The following is a 21,002-nucleotide window of genomic DNA, read 5'->3' as shown; positions in this document are numbered from 1 at the left end:
CCTTACACTACATAAATTTTACTCGCACAGATAATTTTCAAAACTACACATTAAATGGTTTATTTCTGCATTTTGCCACCCTGTTTATCTACAGTTTTTTATTAAAACTACATTTTAAACAGCCCCCCTGTGCCATGCAGAGCTGGCACTTGTCTTGACTCTGATATGTATGTATATTTATAAGAATGTAGGCAGTCTAAAGTCACATTGTTTAGACCACGTTTGCATAGGGTTTCTGCAAGTGTCACACAGATAAAGCAAGTAAACTTAGAATTTCCCCAAAATATTACAAACTTTAAGGTACACTATCATATTGAGACTGAGCAGAATGGTAAAGCAAAAAACTCAACAGTATGATAAAAAAGTTTTACAAATAAAGGGGGCTCCTTAAAGCATACAACATGTTAAAAAATGGCATCGTAACTCAAGACATCTGTTAGCGGCTATTTGTAATAAATATACATCTACATTAGTGTTATTTGGAAAAAAATTAATGCAAAAGCTTAACACAGTCCAATATACTGTAATTAAGACATGTGATAGCCTGAACTAATAATTATATTTATAACCTTTAATCAGAAAGTATTGACAATTTGAAAGTTATGCAGTAACTGCAACGGATAGAAGCTGACGCTGTAGAATATGTTTGTGATGGCTTATAGGTAGTGCAAACGTGCAGAGCACAGTTCTCTGCCATTACTGAAACCCACTGAAACTCACTGAAGGATGTTGGCTTGTGCAGATCAGTAAGCTGTTTGGGTCTCCATCTAGCACAAACGTTATGGTACATCCAGTCTTCATGCACTATGGCATGTGCACTTTCATATCTGATATCCAAATGTGCAGCAACAGCGGACAATGTAATCTATCAGTCTTCTCTAATGAAGGCATTTTCCATGTCACTTTCTGTCTCTGTATGCAGTGTTGATGGTCGATCTGATCAAGCTTTGTCAATTATAATTATTCTTCCTGCTCTTTCTGTCCATTCATAAATGTTTGGTAGAATCATGCTGAGCCAACATTCTTCGGTGAAATGTTACTCCAATGCATTGTTCAACAATGATGGAATCACACAGCGGAGTGTCCATGTTCATTTGACCTTGACTAGACTAGACTAATGGCAGAGCACTGTGCTGAGTGTGTTCAAACTACCCATAAGCCATCGCGACTATACACATAATTATACACATAATTTTCAAATTGCCTTTACTCTTTGATTTACCCTCATATATATTCTGTGTATACTGTGTATATATACAGTATATATCCAACAACAGTGCTAATGGGCCAGCACTAGTTTTGAATTTATTTTAACAGTAGTAAGCGAAGTTTCTGTCAGTATGCTTAGAGTTCTAAGACACAAGGGGGCAGAGTGGAGTTCCAATGCAGTAAGATTGGTTTGCCAATAGTCACTGAGGTGGACACCCTGTCTGAATTTTCTCAGGAGTTAACCTATAGGGTATGATATGGCTGTCCAGTAGCACCTAGATTGAGGTCCCAGGGTGCACCCCACACGCAGTGTCAAGGTCCTTGGAAGTTATTTTCATGGTTTACACAGGTTCATTGCCTGGGGTTAAAGCTCTTTCCAGCTAGGCATTTGAACAAAGTTAGAAAAAAGGTATTCTATTGCAACTGAACTGATGATTTAAATGTCTCTTTACATGGTGCTGGTGATGCCCATGTTACCTCAATAGTGATGTACAGTACAATAATAAATTGATGAAGGACCCTCACATTTATCACCAAAGAGTCCTTCTGTTAAGAGTGCTACTAATTTTAACTTTTCTGATTTTGCCCTATTCTTGATTGACTGTAGTACATTCATATAATAACCAGAAATTCAAAGATTTACTCCAGCAAGGTGACCTTTTTAACCTGAAGGACATTTTAATTTTTCTTTCTCATTTTTATCTCTACCATTTTAACTATAACTTTCACCCTTAACTGTAACTATTTACTTCTTACAATTGTTGTACTTTAGGTGTTATGTTGGTTGTAGTATACACGTTATATAAGAGAGAAAAAATAAGATATAAATAGAAATATACTAAATTGTCCTATCTATGGATGCCTTATGAATACCATGGCTAACATGACATCTCCTATTCTGAATGCACTTTCTGTAAACTTTGATAGCTGAAGATGCAAAAGTAACAAAGACCACTGTTGACATTCAGCAAAGTTTTCCTCAGCGAAGTGTCAACAAGTGGACTGAGAAGTTCATGAATTACCACAAGAATGTCACCAATGTAGAATAATCAATCATCAGGCCATATCTACTTCTTATCCAGTGTAATTCTGGAATTTTGTCCACAAACAAGTGGAAGGAGCTCATCAAGTATGGTGATTTGTGTTTTCTGATATATTAAAAGAAAATTTGTATTTTAATACATTCAAACTTTTAGTGGCACCAGAGAGCAGTGAAATGTCCTATGGGTTTGGATAAGTAAATAAGAATTTCACTGTACTTTGCAAACGTGATAATACTGCCAGTACTACTACTTATGCATATGTTCTTCTCAGCCTTTTTAAATGTGGGCCACATGGTGTCACAATTATTAACACTGCTACCTTGCAGTTAAATAATTAAAGCTTTGTTGATGAATTGTAGGCTAATGATCCAGGACTCCTGAGTATGCTATCTGTCTTTGAACCAACATGAACGTTCACCTGACTGATCTATCTCCACTCCAATAGTTTCAATGTCTTTTGGCATCTAGACTTCTGGTACAGCATGTGAACAGATAATGAAAATTAAGTACCAGCAATTCACGCTTATTTATGAGGACATTCTCACCAGTCATATACTTATGTTTGTGCAGGCTTTCTCCAGGTATTCTGGTCTTATCATACATCTCAAAGTACATGTCATCATTTTATTTAACTCTTATTCTATGTAGTATATGTATTTATTTATACTGTTTATTTATTTATTAACTTATTTATCTTGTACTACTCTTTGCCCTGCGGTGGGCTTACGCCCTGCCTGGGGTTTGTTTCCTGTCTTGTGCCCTGTGTTGGCTGGGATTGGCTCCAGCAGACCCCCGTCACCCTGTAGTTAGGATATAGTGGGTTGGATAATGGATGGATAGATGTACTTCTCTTTGTTATTTATTGTATTTATTTATACATAACTGTGATTGTGGCACAAGAATGTCACTATGCTCTTGCACAGTATGTGACAATAACGATCTTTAATGTAATCACTCTAATCTAATCTAAAATTGGATTAACATATTTGGCAGCATCTGAATAAGTTTGGCCATGAGCGTAGATGTGCTGGGGGATACCCTGGTTACCAAACCAAGTTTGTTTCCTATATTTTGATAAATGCTGCAGGTTTACACTGTGAAAATACTAGTTTAAGAAAACAATGTAACTGGAAGGTTTGTTTGGAAAACCTTCAATATAGTTGTTAGCAAAGCTAATCTTGGAAATTGTCTTTTTTCCAGCACTAAGAAAATGCAATGGTAACTCGGAGATGGTGTGTCATGGTGTTATTCATAGGATGGACAGAAAGCTGCCTCTGAGCTGCAGGAGAATGAATTTCAGTCCTGGCCCAGTCTCTTTCTATGATAGATAGATAGATAGATAGATAGATAGATAGATAGATAGATAGATAGATAGATAGATAGATAGATAGATAGATAGATAGATAGATAGATAGATAGATAGATAGATAGATAGATAGATAGATAGATAGATAGATAGATAGATAGATAGATAGATAGATAGATAGATAGATAGATACTTTATTAATCCCAAGAGGAAATTCACAAGTAGTAGTTTACACTTCCTCCCGGTGTTTGTGTAACTTGCCTCTAGGTCAAGAGTTCCCAAAGTGGTCGATATTGACCACCTGGGGTCGATTTGAATTTTCTAGGGATCGATATTTTCAATAAAAAAATTTGAGGGTCGACGACAGCAAAAATAGACCCCCTTACTACTGCTATTTGTTTGTTACTTAAAAATATCTATGATTTCAATAGGTACCTAATTAAGAAGTAAAATAATTAAAAAAAAACACTTTTTTGATAAAAACACATTATATACCAAATTTGTGAACAAAAAGGTAAAATGTGCCATTAAAAGAGTCACACGTAAGAATGCATGAAAATACATGTAGCACAAACATGTCTGTACATTGTCTTATTGAATGTATCAAAGCAAGTGCGGACATGAAAAACCGTTGCATGTCCGCACTTGCTCACGGTGGGAAGAGACGACGGATATTCGATATTAGCAGAATCTACCAGTCTTGTACGGTCATGCTTTCATAAAACACTATAAATTGGTTTGTTTGATGTGACATGTACTTATTTGTGATTTAAACTTTGAATAGAATTATTTATTGAGGAGTAGTACTACGAAAAAGAAAATCAGAGGACACAGTTTATTTATTCGAGTTTGAACAAAAATCTTCTGTTTCAAGTAAGTACATACTTTATTGGTTTTTTTTTTATCACAGGGGCTGTCGAAATTGTTTGTTAATAAAAGTTTTTATTTCTTCAGTTAATAATATGACTGAACCAAAAAAGAAATGCAGACAGTACAGCTTGGACTATCTGTACTTATTTAGAATTTACATATTTTTTTTCATAAATGTCAAAAATGTAAAAAAAACCTCATTTGGGTTGGGGGTACCATACCCATTTCTGATAATGTTTGTACAGTTGTGCGTTCTTAAACACCTCTTCAAACACCTCTGTGGGAAGCAGCTATTAGTTATGACTGACTTTTTTGTGATAATTTTTTCTAACAATAAAAATAAATAATTAAAAAGTTTCAAATAACCAAATAATACCACTGTGATAAAAAATGGTTTGAGAAGATGAGGTGAGATGATGAAGTAACAATAAAATTAATTTAAACACTACAAGTATTAGTATGTCTTAAAAAGAAAAGGTTACCTGGATAATAAAATCCATCAATCTCCGACCTTGCAATTACCTTCTGGCCTTTAAGTGGATCCAGTATTTTTTTGTGAGCAGCTTTTGACTTCCCACTATCATTTTTTTCTTCCTGTGAAATATGAGATCAGCCTTAGCAAACTACTTGTAAAAGATAAAAATATTGTTTTTAGCCTCTTATATAATGTTTCTAAAATACAGGTTTGAGCTAAAATAAATACAGCATAGAAAGCAACATAAAGAGTAAGAGTATGCCATTTTACAGTTTCAAAGAGGTATTTATTTCCAACACATGTACTGGGCAAGCCAAAATGAAGTACCACATTTCTCAAGGTCATTCAGTGAAGTAGAGGCTGGCGAGTGGGTTGGGGTGGGGGTCCTTTTATAGACGATCCCTTGTAGTTTTCAGTTTGCAACATGCCTTGGTACAGTGTGCACTGTGCTTTCTCTGTCAAAGCGATGTTCAAAAACAACTAATCCATCATCACTACGCAACACGCCTTCCAAACGCATTTCAGTATCCCTCCTAACAGTGACGTCCCAAATCGGAAAACAATTCTTCGGTTGGTGACAGACGAATACAACATTGAACAGAAAATCTCCAGACCGTCCTCCGACTGTACAAACACCTGAAAACATCCAAGCTGTAAGGGCATCAATTTTGCAGCCTCCCAGACGTTCAGTGCACAAATATACTTCTGCCTTTGGCATTTCCAACACGTCTTTGAGGAGGATTTTTCATGAGGACCTTAATTTCCATTCATACAATAAGATGGTAATGCAGGAACTCACTGAGAGAGACTAGGAGAGCCTTACAGATTTGTGCACGAACATTCTGCAAACCGTTTACCAATCATGTGCAGCGACAAGGCACATTTCCATTTGAATGGTTGCGTAAATAAGCAAAACTTTTGCTACTGGGCTGAAAACAATCCTCATGAACTTCAATAGAGACCCCTGCATAGGAAGTGTGTTACAGTTTTGTGCACTGTTGCAGAATTTGGCATTGTAGGCCCTTACTTTTTTAAGGAGGGGGAAGCAACAGTCACCATCATTTTAGAATGTTATATTGAAATGCTAGAGAACTTTTTGCAGCCCCAGAAGCAACAGTTCACATAGTGCGGAGATCCATATAAGTTTTGCAGGAAATGTTTCCTGGGAAGCTGATCTCCCTGCACAGTGATATTGGGTGGCCTTCACATTTACCTAATCTCACTCCTTGCAATTTCTTCTTGTAGGACTATCTCAAGTCGAAGGAATACACACCCCGACCTCAAAACCTTGAAGCCCTCAAGGACACTATTTGCCATGAAATTGTCGCTATTCTCCTTTATATGGCTGAACGAGTCATGCGAGCGTTCAAAAATCATCTCGAAGAGAGATGGCCACCACCTTGAAGACATCGTTTTTCAAACACAATGAAAAAATCTGTTTTGTATACCCTTTCTTGAGGCATAAAGAAATGTATTTTATCTTGTAGCGTTTTTTTAGAATAAACATTTGAAATGTGGTACTTCTTTTTTGTTCACCCTGTACCACAAAGTGACAGCTTTATTCGAAAATTCTAAATAGTACCAAGTAAGACCCCCTTCTGCCTTTACAACAGCCTGAATTCTTTGAGACTTGGATTCAAAAAGCTGCTGCACACATTCATTAAAAATGCAGTTCATGCTGATTTGTTGGTGCTGCAACCATCGAATTTCACCTCAACCTCAAAACTGCTTTGTTGGATTGAGAACTGGGGAATGTACAGGCCATTGGAGAAGGCTTAAGTCACAGTTATTACAAAGCTTTGTGACATGGTGTATCATTGTCTATTTGAAGAAGGGTATAATGTGCACATAAAGCAATGTATCACAGCCACAAGGATCTATGGATTTATACAGTTTATGCCAAATACTGACTTTACCATATGCATGTCACAGTAAAAAATTATTTCTCTGTAAACACCCTTTTTAATTTTACTTTGACACTCTCTGAATGTGTATATTAGTTGTGACATTTTGTCTCTCTGTCTATTGCTGGTCTTGGGCTTGTCCCAGTGCTGCTAAAACTGGCAACCTTGAAGTGGATGAGGTAGCAATTTTTATTATTAATATTATCTTAAAATTGATTATTCTTCTTTATGTGATGGAGTATTATTTTAGCAGCCCAAATCTGTCCGTTTTTTGTTTTTCTTCACATTGTTCAAAATAATAAAAAACACTTTTCATTACAAATCATCACTCAAAACTTACAGTATATTATAACAATATTTTAAAAAATGATTAGACAATTACTGTAAGTACTTATAATTTCCCCCATCAGTCTTTTACTACACTTAAATGATTTCTGAGCTTTAGTCACGCTGGAGCAGGAGTCATGTGCCTGATACTTTGCTATATATTACAGACAGCCCTCTGCTGAGGCTGCAGGGACAGCAAGTACCACTACTTGCAGCTCTGACCTGGTGTCTCTGGTTCAAAAGGAGAGCTCCTTGTGAGCCAGAAGTATTTCCAAGGTTACTGAAAGAAATCCCAAAAACTCTATCTGGAGTTTAATGGCCCTTCTGACCAGAGAGCCTGGAGCGTAAATGTTGGCAAAATCTTCACTGACAGGAGTAAGAGAGGCCAGAGGAGCTAAAAAGGGCATGGTGCCTGTGTAAAGGAGTGCTGGTTGGGAACATTATGGGTAGGTGCAATAGATACCCCGTGGAGACAGGGAAGAAAGTGCCCAGAAGACGTAGCTATGGAGCTATCAAATTAATTTGTTACTATATTCCACCATGAAAAAAAACCTCACACTGTTCCATTCCATCTAAACTTGTGTGGTGCTGAGGTGTCACCTATTGCATGGCTGCACTCGGGTCCTAATCTGGGATCCTGAGTTGGATTGTCATGTTGTGGGTGTGGCAATGCATTGTATCAGTACGTGCTCCTAAACTCTCCTCTCTCCTTTCATCATTTAGGTCACTATTTGCTCCTTACTCATGTATTCACCTTGTAATAAAATTCATGTGTTTCATCTTGTTTGTCCTCTTTTGAGTTTTGTTAACAAGTAACATCAATCCTTCCTGGCCACAATATGAATAAATGATAATTTCAGATAGGACTTTTAACTTAAACTACAGATGAAAATTAATGCATTACATTAAACCACGTGATCCGTTAGAACATATAACTCAACACCTTCCACTGAATGACATGACCGTTTCAATTGTGATAATAAAGAACAGAACATGGCAGATGAGGAATCCACCAGAGACAAATGCATCAGCAAACAAAAAAGGATCAGTAAACATATCCTGCACAGGAGTAATTAGCTGCATTCGGCATGTACATCTCCTGCTTTAATTATGGTCACAAATGGATTAAAGCCTTTCTCAAAACAGACACATCTGTGGGTTTCCAGAACTCCAGAGAACTTAATAATTAAAAGAGCAGAATTGTTTTTATATAGCCTTTAGCAAAATCCATAAAATAGTATGTGCTACACTGTAAATTGCAGCAGTTTTAATTTTATCCTTAGTTCATCTTTTCAAAATATATTTAAAGAGTAACTTTCTTGCATGCATGCTTCCAAATATAATTTAGTAAGAGGGCAGGGTTCATAAAGATCACTATGGCCCCTGTGCCTCAGAGATCCTGAAGCTGAGCTTTGCTGAGCCTAAGCTGAATGGAGAAAACCACAGTCAGATAAAAACCTTAACTTACTCTGTCACTCTACTACCAAAGGCATGGCTGTTATAAGTGACCTCTGCCACTGTACCCGATATACAATACAATTTATTTTTGTATAGCTCAAAATCACACAAGGAGTGCTGCAATGGGCTTTAACAGGCCCTGCCTCTTGACAGCCCCCCTGCCTTGACTCTCTAAGAAGACAAGGAAAAACTCCCAAAAAAACCCTAGTAGGGAAAAAATGAAAGATTCCTTGGGAAAGGCAGTTCAAAAAGAGACCCCTTACCAGGTACTTGGGCGTGCAGTGGGTGTCAAAAAGAAGGGCGTTGATACAATACAATACACGGAACAGAACACAAGTAATCCTAAATACAATACAATAGTGCAATAGAAATATTACAAGTACAGAGCAGAATTCAACAGTAATATGAGCTGGCAGCATACATTTAGAAACAGTGTGACCAGTTCACAGAACAGACCATGGATTACTGTGCTTGAGCTTGTCCAAAGCCTAATAGTGAATGACAGCTAACACATCATAAACAGCTTTTACCTATTATTTATTGGCCAGATTATAATAGGGCGTAATGCAGACGTCTCCAAGATCATTCACTGATCCGGCTTAATAAATTATTAGCATTGTGTGTGTTGGACACAATCCCAGCATCTTCAGTTGGAGAGTAGGAACCAACACTGAATAGTTTCCCGTTGCAGTACTGGACACATACACTCATACCCCTACACTCACTCACAGCAGGTCAATGTAGAGTTGGCAACTGGCATAACAGATATCTTTGGGATGTAAGAGAAAACAGCAGTATCAGGAGAAAAGCCCACGAGCACACAGGTGTGAGCATTGGTTTAATACTCTTCATCCCGCAAGTGGTTTAGGAGCAACATGATAGACAGCCTCCCCTCCTAGACCAGAGCATACCCCGTGGGATATAAAATATTGACTGTAATGCCAACAAACAGACAAATTTTATATACAGTATTTGATTATGATATATTACAGTACAAAATATGTATTAGTAAACATTTATCAACTATCAAAAGCTGCTTAAATCATTTCAGAATGCAACATGTGGAAGGAAACATATCTGGGTGGGTTGCCAGTAAAAAAAAAACCTAAAAGACAAAAAATATAAAACTGCTGAATTATTTCCAAGCCAGTTGTGTAACTGGGGCATACAGTGCGTTCTGTTGCACACGGAAGAGAATAACACTGATGGCAAACACACACAAAAGTACTGTAGATAGTTATTAGCCAAATAAGCAATTTGCTCCCAATCACTTTCCATTGCAATCAGTCTCAACTCCAGCAGTCTAATCTGTTTTATGCCACTTCCATGCCTCATTTTAGTCTTTTCAATCTTTTTATAAAATCTCTAACTACTAAAGATGGTTCTGTGAATAGTTAGATGACTGCTTTAATGATTGTGCTCTTCATTTCTGATTTGGTAGTGTTTTCTGTTATGTTCTTTGTGAAGTCATATTTGCTTCAAATCCATGCTATTCCACTGCTGCAGCTGCTCTTGGTTTTGTATATTTTAAATGCTATCTCGAGACAGTCCTTCAGTTTGTTGACCTGTCATTAGAAGTCTTCATGAGCGCCATCACCCTGTCATGTGAATCTAGCGTGCACAGAAATAATTTCTGTTGGCAGCATAACCTCTAATGTTGGCAATGAAATCCAAAACCAGAAAACAAATTGGTGGTTTCACATTAGGTGACTCTTAAAAATCATACATGGGGACAAGCAGGGCTTAAATAATAAATTCCAAAAATAAATACAATAAATATAATTAAGACTAATTGCTACAGATGCCAATTTCTTTTTGAAACTGAGGTGACTGCCCCACTTTCCTAACAACAAGCACATTCGTGTTGTTGGACTTCCCTGCTAGAACATCTCCCTCTAATCAGATACAAGCTTATTGGGGGTGTAGTTCATATTTCAAGTTATTTTAGATTAGTTTAGTTTAGATTAGATTAGATTAGAGACCTGGCATACGCAAGTTCTGCGCTCGGTTTTGCAGACTAGCGGCACCCAGCATTAAAGCAATGCTACTGTTCCAGTGTGGTTTCCCTTTCTTTTTTAGATCCACATCCCTGACGCGGCTTTATAAATACACTGAAATTAACTGCATATTGTTTATTAGTTTAATGCATCTGATTGTAATTAACCTGTAACAATATGATGGTCCACAGAATGGTCAAACTATTCTAAATACCATAGCTGCTTTAGCGTTGCTACTTTCACTGCACCTTCTTTTTCTTCTTTCAGCTGTTCCCGTTAGGGGTTGCCACAGCGGGTCATCTTTTTCCATCTACTCTAACTGCACCACTCGAAGTATTTATATCACCGTATCTGAGTGGGGAATCACAGCTCAGCAACTGATTGGAAAAAGAATTATCGGGATAAAGCATCAAGCACACGCTGCCTCAGCCATGCTGTCTATTGAACTGCTCTCATACGGCAAACCTTTCCTCGCGGTTCAGAAACAGTTTCATCCCAGGAACTATAAGTGCACTCAATCAGTCCATCAAGTGCTCCTTATAGAACTGTTTGTACTTATAAGTACAATTACCTCACTGTAAACTTGCGATACAGTTATAATATTGCAAAACCTGAGCCACTTTATAAAGTGCGTATTTACATATGATGACAATATCATTTTTAAGAGGAAATGCAGCAAAATATGTTTATTATAATATACAGATAAAACTTTAACTTCATTTAAACAATCTATATTGTTAATAGTTAAATATGTGAGGACACGGTGCCGAAGTGCTAGCGAGGAGCTGGCGCTCTGTTCACAGATTGTTCCTACCTCGCGCTGTATTCTTCTAAACATGTACTACGAAGATATTTCAATGTTCCTTAAAATTTCTGAAGAATCGCCGTTCTAAGCTTACAGATGTCTTAACGTCTATTACAGAGCTGATTGTGTGGCGATTGGGTATTTGTAGAAAGAAAATGAAGGACAGGAATTGGAGGTTAGTACATTTGAAAGAGACAGTACTGCTGCAATAAATTATTTCATTGAAGTTCGCGCACCTTGCATGAGGCAGGAACAATTACTGCGCCACCGTGTTCCCATGTTTAATAACATGCTTTAACTCCTATCATTATGAAAATGATATCACGTATACATCTCAGTATTGTAATTATTCAGAGAGCTGTAATATTACGAATGTAATGGATTCTGTGTCCTGTTAGAGTAAGAGAAAGCCCAGAAGCACATAGTGATTCACACACATAGAGCACATAGAACATCAAATACAAAACAAAGCATTTAGTATGTTACTTTAGTTACAATGGGATTTGAGAAACTAGTAATTTAAACGATTTTAAGATGAAGTTTATGATGTTCAACTTTAATGAAAAAATAAGCTACATGATTAAAGTGGAAATTTCGAGATTGAAGTTTACATTTCGTGCTTTTTTCCCACTGTGTAACTATTTTTTTTTCTCTGTACCCTAATAAGTTTTCATATGACACTCAGACAGTGGGCTACGACTCGCCTTTTCACGGCGACTTTGATATCTGACAACTTCTTTTTTACTTTGGGAACTGTAAGACTTTGTGAATTTAAGCTTTCGAGTTTCTCAGACACTCTATGTCACTCTATCAACTTCCTTTTGTTGTTTATACCACTTTTTAAATAAACAAATAGTACGTTTTTCATTGCCTCCACTTGGTATTCGCTGAAATTCTTCTATTTTCCCCCATGCTTTTGCCATTGTCTTTTCACAGAAGTCTTAGCTTAAGGGCTATTTATATTGATTTGCATATTCAAAGAGGCGTAATTCTGGGAGGAGTTGGGGTGGGACAACAGGCCCGTACACGTGCATTACTTTTCACGCTGACCGGGATATTTGTAGCTGAAGAATGTGGAAGTTGGCGCTTGCACAGATTTAAGCATCTGGATTTTTGTGTGTATACGAATATTTCTGCTTTTGTGCTTACGCCATGTTAGAATGTGAATTCTACGCACGGCGTTATACATGAGGCCCCTGGTGCGGTAAATATGTTTTTTTTCATTATTTGTCAAAATTGTGCAACATAATGAACAAAGCATTCAAGTACGCATTACAATTTAAAAAAATTGAGACATTTTAAGATTGATTGAAAACAGCACATGTTTGTAACATAAAAACATCAAGCAAAGCCGATTTAAGAAAATCATTCACTGTGACTCTTTTCACAGAAGTCACACATATGAATGTAGCTGACATACTTCTTCGTTCTTTTCCTGCGCTCCTGTACCCCTTTCAGCTATCTGCTGGGCAGCTTTCTGCAGATCTGTTGCCTGCTGGAGAAACGTTAATCCAGTCTCGATTTCATCCTCCAACAAAGACACATCTTCTGGAGAAATTGGCCAACCCAAGTCATCTAAAGCCTGCATCAGTGCTTCCTTGTGCTCTTGAAAAGATACTGGTCTGTCAGTCGAAAACCTAAGGAGAAAATAAAATTTCTCCATCACCTTGTATCAGTTTTATTTTTCTTAATATTTACATTTTACTTGACAAATTCATAAATTGATGTTGTAAATGATTATTTCTTTGAAAACCAAATGCTCATGTATACAAATATAAAAGTTATAACAAGTACCAGTAATTAATTATGGCAGTAATAAATTTAGAATTTGGAATTATAATACTGAATAAACCATTTACAAACAATGACAAGTACTTCAGCAGCCATCAGTATTTACAAGATACATTTTAAATTCCCTTTTATGATGTTTAGAAATTTATCACACAGTTTGTTTCATGTACTGGAGGCTCACAATGCAACATGTATCTCACTCTTCTCATATAATATTTTTACAAATAAAGAAAATAAACTTACTTGTCTCTCTGCTCTTGGGTTAATGCTCTCCATACAATTAAATTAAGACGGCTTGAAAATTAAAAAGAAAAAAAATAAACCAATTCAGTTTTAAGTATGATAAAAGAAAAAAGAAGATAAGTAACCTGATAAAATTAAATATTTTTAAAAATGACATAGACTTAGGTGCCAAAGTGTACAGGTTTAAACAAGACTGGCTAAACTACAGCCAGCCAATCTAGATTTCAACTTTACTATGTCTTTCATTCAACAAATCACTGAATTTCTAATTGTTTTAGTCTGGAAGTGCTTGCAATATGGGTGGTCTGCTACTGTTTTGAACCTTTTTGGTAAATGCAGTAAAATTCTAGGTCTCTTCTCCTAAAATCTGAAATAGGCTTTGTTATAGTCGGCAGATGATGATGTCACTGAATGCTTCACCCTTACAAAAAAGCTGAATTCCCTATAAAGACCTCACTTCAAATGTGATGATGAATAAAATCAACTTTAAATTCATAGCTTCAATCCCAAGCTGTCTCTTTACAGATAGGTGAAGAGCCTCCAGTCTTGGTCCAGTATTGCTTATCATTACTTTACGAAAGGCTAAACTACCACTTTCATCAATTACCAGACTTCCTTAATACAATGGCAGAGGGTGAGATCTGTCTTTGTTGCATTTAGGGAAAGGTGGGAGCCATTACTGGATATGATCTCTATCTATTGTGGGGTACACAATAAACATGCAAAATTGATGGAGCCAATCTAAGCAGCAAATTAACCTAATACGTACGTGCTTAGGATGGAGATGTAAACTTACATAACTAAAACCCATATGGACTTCCACATGGCTAGTTAACCAGTTGAGATTTAAAGCACAGACGCAGGACCTCTAAGCTGCCTAGCCACCACACCACTGTGCTGCCCTGCTAACACATGTACTTTGTGTTAAATTCTGAGTTTAAATTAATTAAACTGTAGATTGATTTTATAACTCATTTAAAATGACTGAACTAAGCATATGGAAACAAAATCCATAATTACGTTAATAAAAAAAGAGAAATTATACATAAAACACACTGAGAGGACTTAAATAATTCAAAAGAATCATGTACTCAGTGAGTAAAAAAATATTAAGTTTCTAATAAAACATGAAAAGTTGTGTTTATATACTGTTCTGTATATGAACATATATTAGGATAAAGCTAACAATGATAGCATGATGTCCTTTTACTAAAGAATCAGTTAAACTTTAAATATTGCAGTAGTTGTCAATGGCACCATATTCTTTTTACAACATCATTCCCACATGCAAAGACAATTTGGAACCACTAATTAACATTACCCACATGATTTTGGGGATGTGGGAAGTAAGTTCACACTGATAGTAGGAGAATGTTCAAACCTGTGCAAACAGAAAAGGAAGCAGGACTGTGCTTTGAATGTAGGACAGTTGATCTGTGAGGCAGCTATTTTAGCCACCTTTCAGCTATGTCGGCCCCAATGTCATGTCATTTTCCAACCTGCTTAATCCAGAGCAGGGCCACGAGGCAAGCATAGGGCACAAGGCAGCAACAAGCCTTGGGCAGGGCACCATGTCCATCACAAGGTAAACACACACACAAAAACACACACACACACTAGGGCAAATTTAGCATTTTAAATTCATCTAATCTGTATGTCTTTGGATAATGGAAGGAAACTGGAGGACTCAAAGGAAAGCCACGCAGACACAGAGAGAACATGCAAACTCCACACAGGAAGGACCTGGAACATGAACCCTGGTCTCCTTACTTTGAGGCAGCACTGGTACCACTGTGCCACCATGCCACCCCTGTCCCCAGTGCAATCCCGAAATAAGTTAATCATACAGACACAGTATGAAGCCTACTTATATTTTTAAAACTAGGGGGCTCTGCCCTCTACTCGCTTCACTCGCCCACCTCTGGGTTTGGTTAACCAGATATGCAATTTAAAGAGTTTGTTACTTTCATGGGAATTGTTACATATGCATCATTTTCACTTTTACATTAAAACTTTAGTAAAAACAATATTTGGAATTAACTTTTCTTCAAGATCACATTGAATTTTGATTCCATGTTTGGACTTACATCGTGACAATGCAAAGTATAGAATGAAAAGCATTTCTTGCTCTCTAATAAATAAAATTACTTTTTTGAATATTTGTCCATGCTCTTTCTTCTTTGCTTAGTCGTTGACGTGTCATCTAGAACATATAAAATTATTGCCCTGATAAAAGTTATAAAAGCTGAGAACGCAGGAAGTGTGTCTGACAAAAGCATTCATACAACTGAGGTTAGATGACTGTGGTCTTGTTTGTAAATAGTTGTAAGTAGGCCGGGACTTGAAAGACTCTCATGTTAAAAGTTTCCGTCTCATGCAACTTCATACCACACGAACATTTTTTTATAATTCTCACTGGCAACAAGAATTAGACGATGTACAACTCACCAACTTAAAGTTTAAATGCAAACAATATATTCAATCTCTTTTCGCTGTTCCGTTATTTCACCGAGTTACCATTTCCGTTTGTTTGCGCTAATGTGAACTTTACTATCCTTTTTTTTTGAGACTTTCAAATTTTCGTACTTCAGTTATCTCTAACCTGCTGTACACGTGTACCACACAAACATTCTCGTGGAACATATAAGTGTCTCTCTGAGAAAATCACGTCTTGTCTCCAAGATTTTTTTTTTATAATAGAGAGATATTCATTCAGTAGTGGAAGTCATCCACTTGAAGCTAAGCATGCTCGGGAATGGCCAGTTCTTGGATGGGAGACCATCTAGGTAAAACTTGGGTTGCTGCTGTAAGAGGTGTTGACAAGACCAGCAGGGGGCGCTTACCCTGTGGTATGAATGTGAATCCTAATGCCCCAGTGCAGTGGTGGGGACATTGTGCTGTAAAAATGGCACTGTCCTTTAGATAAGAAGTAAAACGGAGGTTCTGACTCTGTGGTCATAAAAGATCCCTGAGCATCCTTTGGAAAAAGCAGAGTGTATCCCAATGTCCTGGCTAAACTGTCCTCCGTGAGATGGTCATTCTGGCCCCCTACTCATCCCCTGTCACTATCTGCCTATCTCTCTCACCACTTCACCACATAATGGCTGATATGTGGTAAGAGTACTGGCGCAAAAATGGATGCCATCACATCATCCAGGTGGATCTTCTACATTAGTGGGGATTGAAGTGAGTAGTGAGAAAAGCACTACTTAAATGTAAAGAATTATTATTATTATTCTTCCCAATGAAAAACAAAATGAAATTAACTCTTCATAATACCACACAGAGAAATTCTAAAGCCAAACTGGGTAAGGTACGGCCCGCAGAATACGGCCTGTGTTCTGGTCCTGTTTGGGCCATGGAAGATGCAGACAGCAAGTACTTGCCTGGGTGTGTCAGTCTGCATCACTGCTAGATGTCAGAGTGCAGATGCAGGTCAAAATTGATACTCACCACCAGAATGTGTAACAGTTTCTTCCCCCAAGCAGTTAGACTACTGAACACTCATGGACCGGACTGATATCTGATATATGTGTTCTGTTCTGCAGTGTTGCACATGGTTGAACATGTTTGCACATTTGACTCACATGCACCTAGTTATATATTAGGTGTCTTTATGTAATGTGTCGTGGATTCTTCATTGTCCTGTGTTTTATGTAGCACCATGGTCCTGGAGGAACATTGTTTCGTTTCACTGTATGCTGTACTACTGTATATGGATGAAATGACAATAAATACTCTTGAATCTTGAATACGTATGGGAAAAAGTGGGAGACTACATCAGATATGCTGTACTACTGTATATAGATGAAATGACAATAAATACTCTTGAATCTTGAACCTGGGAGACTAGAAAGCATGGAATATAAAAGAGGGAAACTGTGGGAGACTACATCAGAGAAAGGGGTGATACAGAGATTGTTCATGTTTTATTGAATAAAGGAAGACAACACCTGTTCTTAATGTACAGCCTGTGTGCATGTTGTTCAAAAACAAAACAAAAATGAGTGGCAAAAAACTGGCAAAAAACTGGTTGATGCGGAAAACAGATCATTCAACAAATCCAAGAGCTTAACAATAAAGCAATCTGTTTGGTATGCAAAGAGCACATCACTGCATTTAAAGACTACAACTTGAGCCACCACTTCGAGACCAAGCACACCAAAAAATACAGAAATTAATCTGAAGAGGAGAAGGTGAGGACTGCAAAGGAACTGTTAGCTAAACTGCAAAAAAAGAAAAGTCTTTTTACAAATCTTCATACAGCAAAGAAATGAACAGTAAAAACCAGCTATCTATTAGATGGCAAATTTGTTAAGGAGTGCTTATTGGAGTTGGCAGCAATCCTCTGCCCAGAGAAGAAGGATGTGTTTGAATACCTGCCATTCTCATAGCAAATGGTTACAAGACAGATTGAGAAAATCACAGAGAATCTGGTACTGTAGCTGAAACGCAAGGTGGGAAATGCTGACGTCTTCTCCTTGGCCTTGAAGGAGAGCTGTGATGTTCGTGACACAGCGTGCTGATTATTTTTGGGAATGGAATAATAGAAAAGACTTCGAAATGACAGAGGAACTGCTTCTATGCAGCCAGTGAAAGTTACAACAACCGGTAAGGATTTATTTACTGAAGTCAGTATGTGCATTCAAAAGTTAGGACTGCAGTGGGAAAAATTAGCTGGTGTGACAAGTGATGGCGCTCCGAATTTCACAGGTACATATGTTGGGCTTTTAAAAGGGATGCAGGAAAATGTGGCTGAAATTAATTCAACCCAAAAAGTCATATTTTTACATTGTATTATTCACAAAGATGTCCTATGTAAATCAGTTATGAAAATTAATTATGAGATTGATGTTGTAATATATACTGTAAATTTCATCAGGGCAAGAACATTAAATAACATACATTTTGGAGGAGACTGATCACACTAATCTGGGCTAACACACAGCTGTCCGTTGGCTAAGCTTGGGCAAAGTGTTCAAACAGGTCTCTGATCGGATATTGGAGATTTAGGAGTTTTGTCAAATGAAGGGAAACCCATCCCTGAACTAAGCAGCACAGAGTGGATGTCAGATTTAGCATTTGCTGTTGATGTAACTGCACATATGAATGAACTGAATACAACATGGCATAGCAAAGCTCTTTTTGCACATGATATGCACAGTCTAGTCAAGGTCTTCATGAGGAAGATGCTGCTTCCCTCTCTCAACAAGAGGAACACATTGACACACCTTCCCACACTGAGAGGGAGGAATCTATCTGCTGATCAGCTTAACAGATATGTAGCCATGTGATGGACACTGCATGGTGAGTTTTCCAGGCGATTTAAAGACTTCAAAGCAGTGGAAACTGAAATGTTCACTATCTCCTCTCGTTTTACATGTGATGTGGACAAGGGCGCCAGTGAGGTACAACTTGAACGTACAAGCTTGCAGACTGATGCATTGCTGAAAGAATACTTCAAGTCACTGTCATTACCGACATTCTACAATTCTCTCAAAAAGGAGAATTCCCCACACTTGAGAAGACTAGCTCAAAGAATGCTTGTCCTCTTTGGATCAACATCCATTCTCCCAGTGATGACCATCTGTCTGCTGTACTGAGAATAGCAACATCAGAAATTATACCTGACATCAGTGCAGCAGTTGAAGCTCAAAGACTTAATTCTTCCCACTAACTTATAAAAAGTGCAGAGACAGTAAAATACTTTATCAGTGATTAATGCAGTAAAATGCATTTCTTATTATGTTTTTTTGTTTTACACAATCAGGAATTGTAGATTGTGTTACAAAACATGCTATTGTGTGTGTATGTTCCATGGTTCAATAAATCAAACAATATCTGTAAATATGTGGTCTACATTAATTTTATCATGGTGAAAAAAAGAAATATTACAGGTTTACCATAATGTCAACAAGCTGGTTTTCTCATGTGTCCCCCATAAAACAGTTGCCCACCCCGTTCTAAAGCATAATTTAGGTCTAATATCCAATGTGAATATTTCGCAGTGGTCAGAACTGCTGTCTTACAACTCTAGTGTTATTTAAATCCCAGATGACACATTTTAACACTAAAATTTACCAGAGTCTACGAAAAAACTCATAGATCCAGCCCACCTTAAATCCCATCGCACATCTCCGTCAGGTCTTTTGTCCTGTAAAATTTGCTGATAAAGACTAGCAGCAAGCAACCTGCTATTCCACCCGCCGAAAAATGTGCACAAAGTTCTTCCAGCTCATGCCTTGATTATCTGGGAGTGAAGTGCTGGAGTTTTAGAGTGGAAATAATAGATCATTATTTGGAACACATGCATTGCATGTGTGTTCCGTTTCTACAATAATCTGTGTAAACACATTGTTAAAACAGAAACGTTTTTCATATTTTAGTAGTAAATGACAAAATGTTGGCATAAACTATATAATGTGTGAAGCCTGAAGTCCAAAGATCAAATAAACACTTTCACAAAAGGTTCAAGGATAAGACAATAGCTTCTGTGGCGTAGTGGTAAGATTGGCTGGCTTCTAATCAAGAGTCCCCGGTTTGATTCCGACTGCTTCCTATATTTGCCGTTTTCAGTAGTGAGCTGCTCTTATTGTTAATATTATACAGTACACACATACATTTGGTTTGGAGACATACTGTAGGTATATATTCACGCATTCGCACGGGAACATCTGCACAAGGCTGGCCAAAAGCAGCATTATGACATCAGAGCCAGGGAACACCTGTACTCCTCCGTCGACCAAATGTGGGCGTATAGTCCCTGACGGAAGAAAGGTCGCTCCCCCAAACTTGATAGTACGTGGGTGGGTCCTTGCCAAGTGCTCAAGTGCGTGGGCGAAGTGATGTACTGGGTGCAGATGTCACCAAGGGGATGTCGGGTGTTTCTGCATCAGGATCCAACGGTTGGCACCTTACCAGGGAAGTTTTGGTGTTGATGAAAGGATCGAAGCGGCAGCCGACCGGGATGTAAATCAAAAACTGCCCGATTCGGTGCTGGAGACAGTATGAAGAGAAATGCCTTCTACAGACGATTTTACACGTCCAAAGCGGTCCAGACGAGTCATCCTATTACCAGCTCGTTATTAACATTTAAAGTGTCCTCAGGGGTGAGGAGCTAGTTGGGGTATTAGGATTTGGTTTGGTTCAGTGTAACGATCTGGGAAAGAAAGCCACAAGGTAGTGTGTTCTAAAAAGTTAAAAGTCTTGTACAGTGTGATGGTGATTGAGAGAATAAAACTGAAAAAAGCAAACTTTTCCAAGTACAATAAATTTATACCCAATGTCCCATATATTTGTCTCTTTTCTTTTTTTACTCAGTGCGAGCAGGAACAGGCAGGTGGCCAGTTGCTGTGTGCTATAACATGCTTCATCTGGCGGCGATCAACACACATGTACTGTGCAAGGCATGCACTGAGGAAAGAAGATCGTTCATGGCTCACCTTGACGAAGAACTTCGTCGTTGCATCTTACTAGAAAAGGCGATGGAAAAACAAAAGGAGGATGCAACATCGACAAGCTTCTGTTCCAAGACAGCCGCTTTCCCCAGGAAAGAAAGCTGAGTCAGTGTCAGG

The 21,002-nt window shown here is 37.8% G+C and overlaps 1 protein-coding gene across 1 annotated transcript in view; it reads right to left on the bottom strand.

Annotated features, from left to right (window-relative positions):
• LOC120523403 (von Willebrand factor A domain-containing protein 3B-like) overlaps positions 1-21,002 on the bottom strand; it is a 221,403-nt gene that overhangs the window by 86,886 nt on the left and 113,515 nt on the right. The window contains exons 22-24 of the mRNA XM_039744685.1: positions 13,429-13,479; positions 12,815-13,031; positions 4,911-5,022 (exon numbers count right to left, since the gene is read on the bottom strand). Coding sequence (XP_039600619.1) covers positions 4,911-5,022; positions 12,815-13,031; positions 13,429-13,479 — 380 coding nt within the window. The remainder of the gene's footprint in view (positions 1-4,910; positions 5,023-12,814; positions 13,032-13,428; positions 13,480-21,002) is intronic.

The sequence above is a fragment of the Polypterus senegalus genome, chromosome 2, assembly GCF_016835505.1.
Source record: "Polypterus senegalus isolate Bchr_013 chromosome 2, ASM1683550v1, whole genome shotgun sequence".
In the NCBI taxonomy this organism is placed as follows: Eukaryota; Metazoa; Chordata; class Cladistia; order Polypteriformes; family Polypteridae; genus Polypterus; species Polypterus senegalus.
The sequence above is the reverse complement of the archived record's forward strand: the minus strand, read 5'-3'. Positions and strand labels throughout refer to the sequence as shown.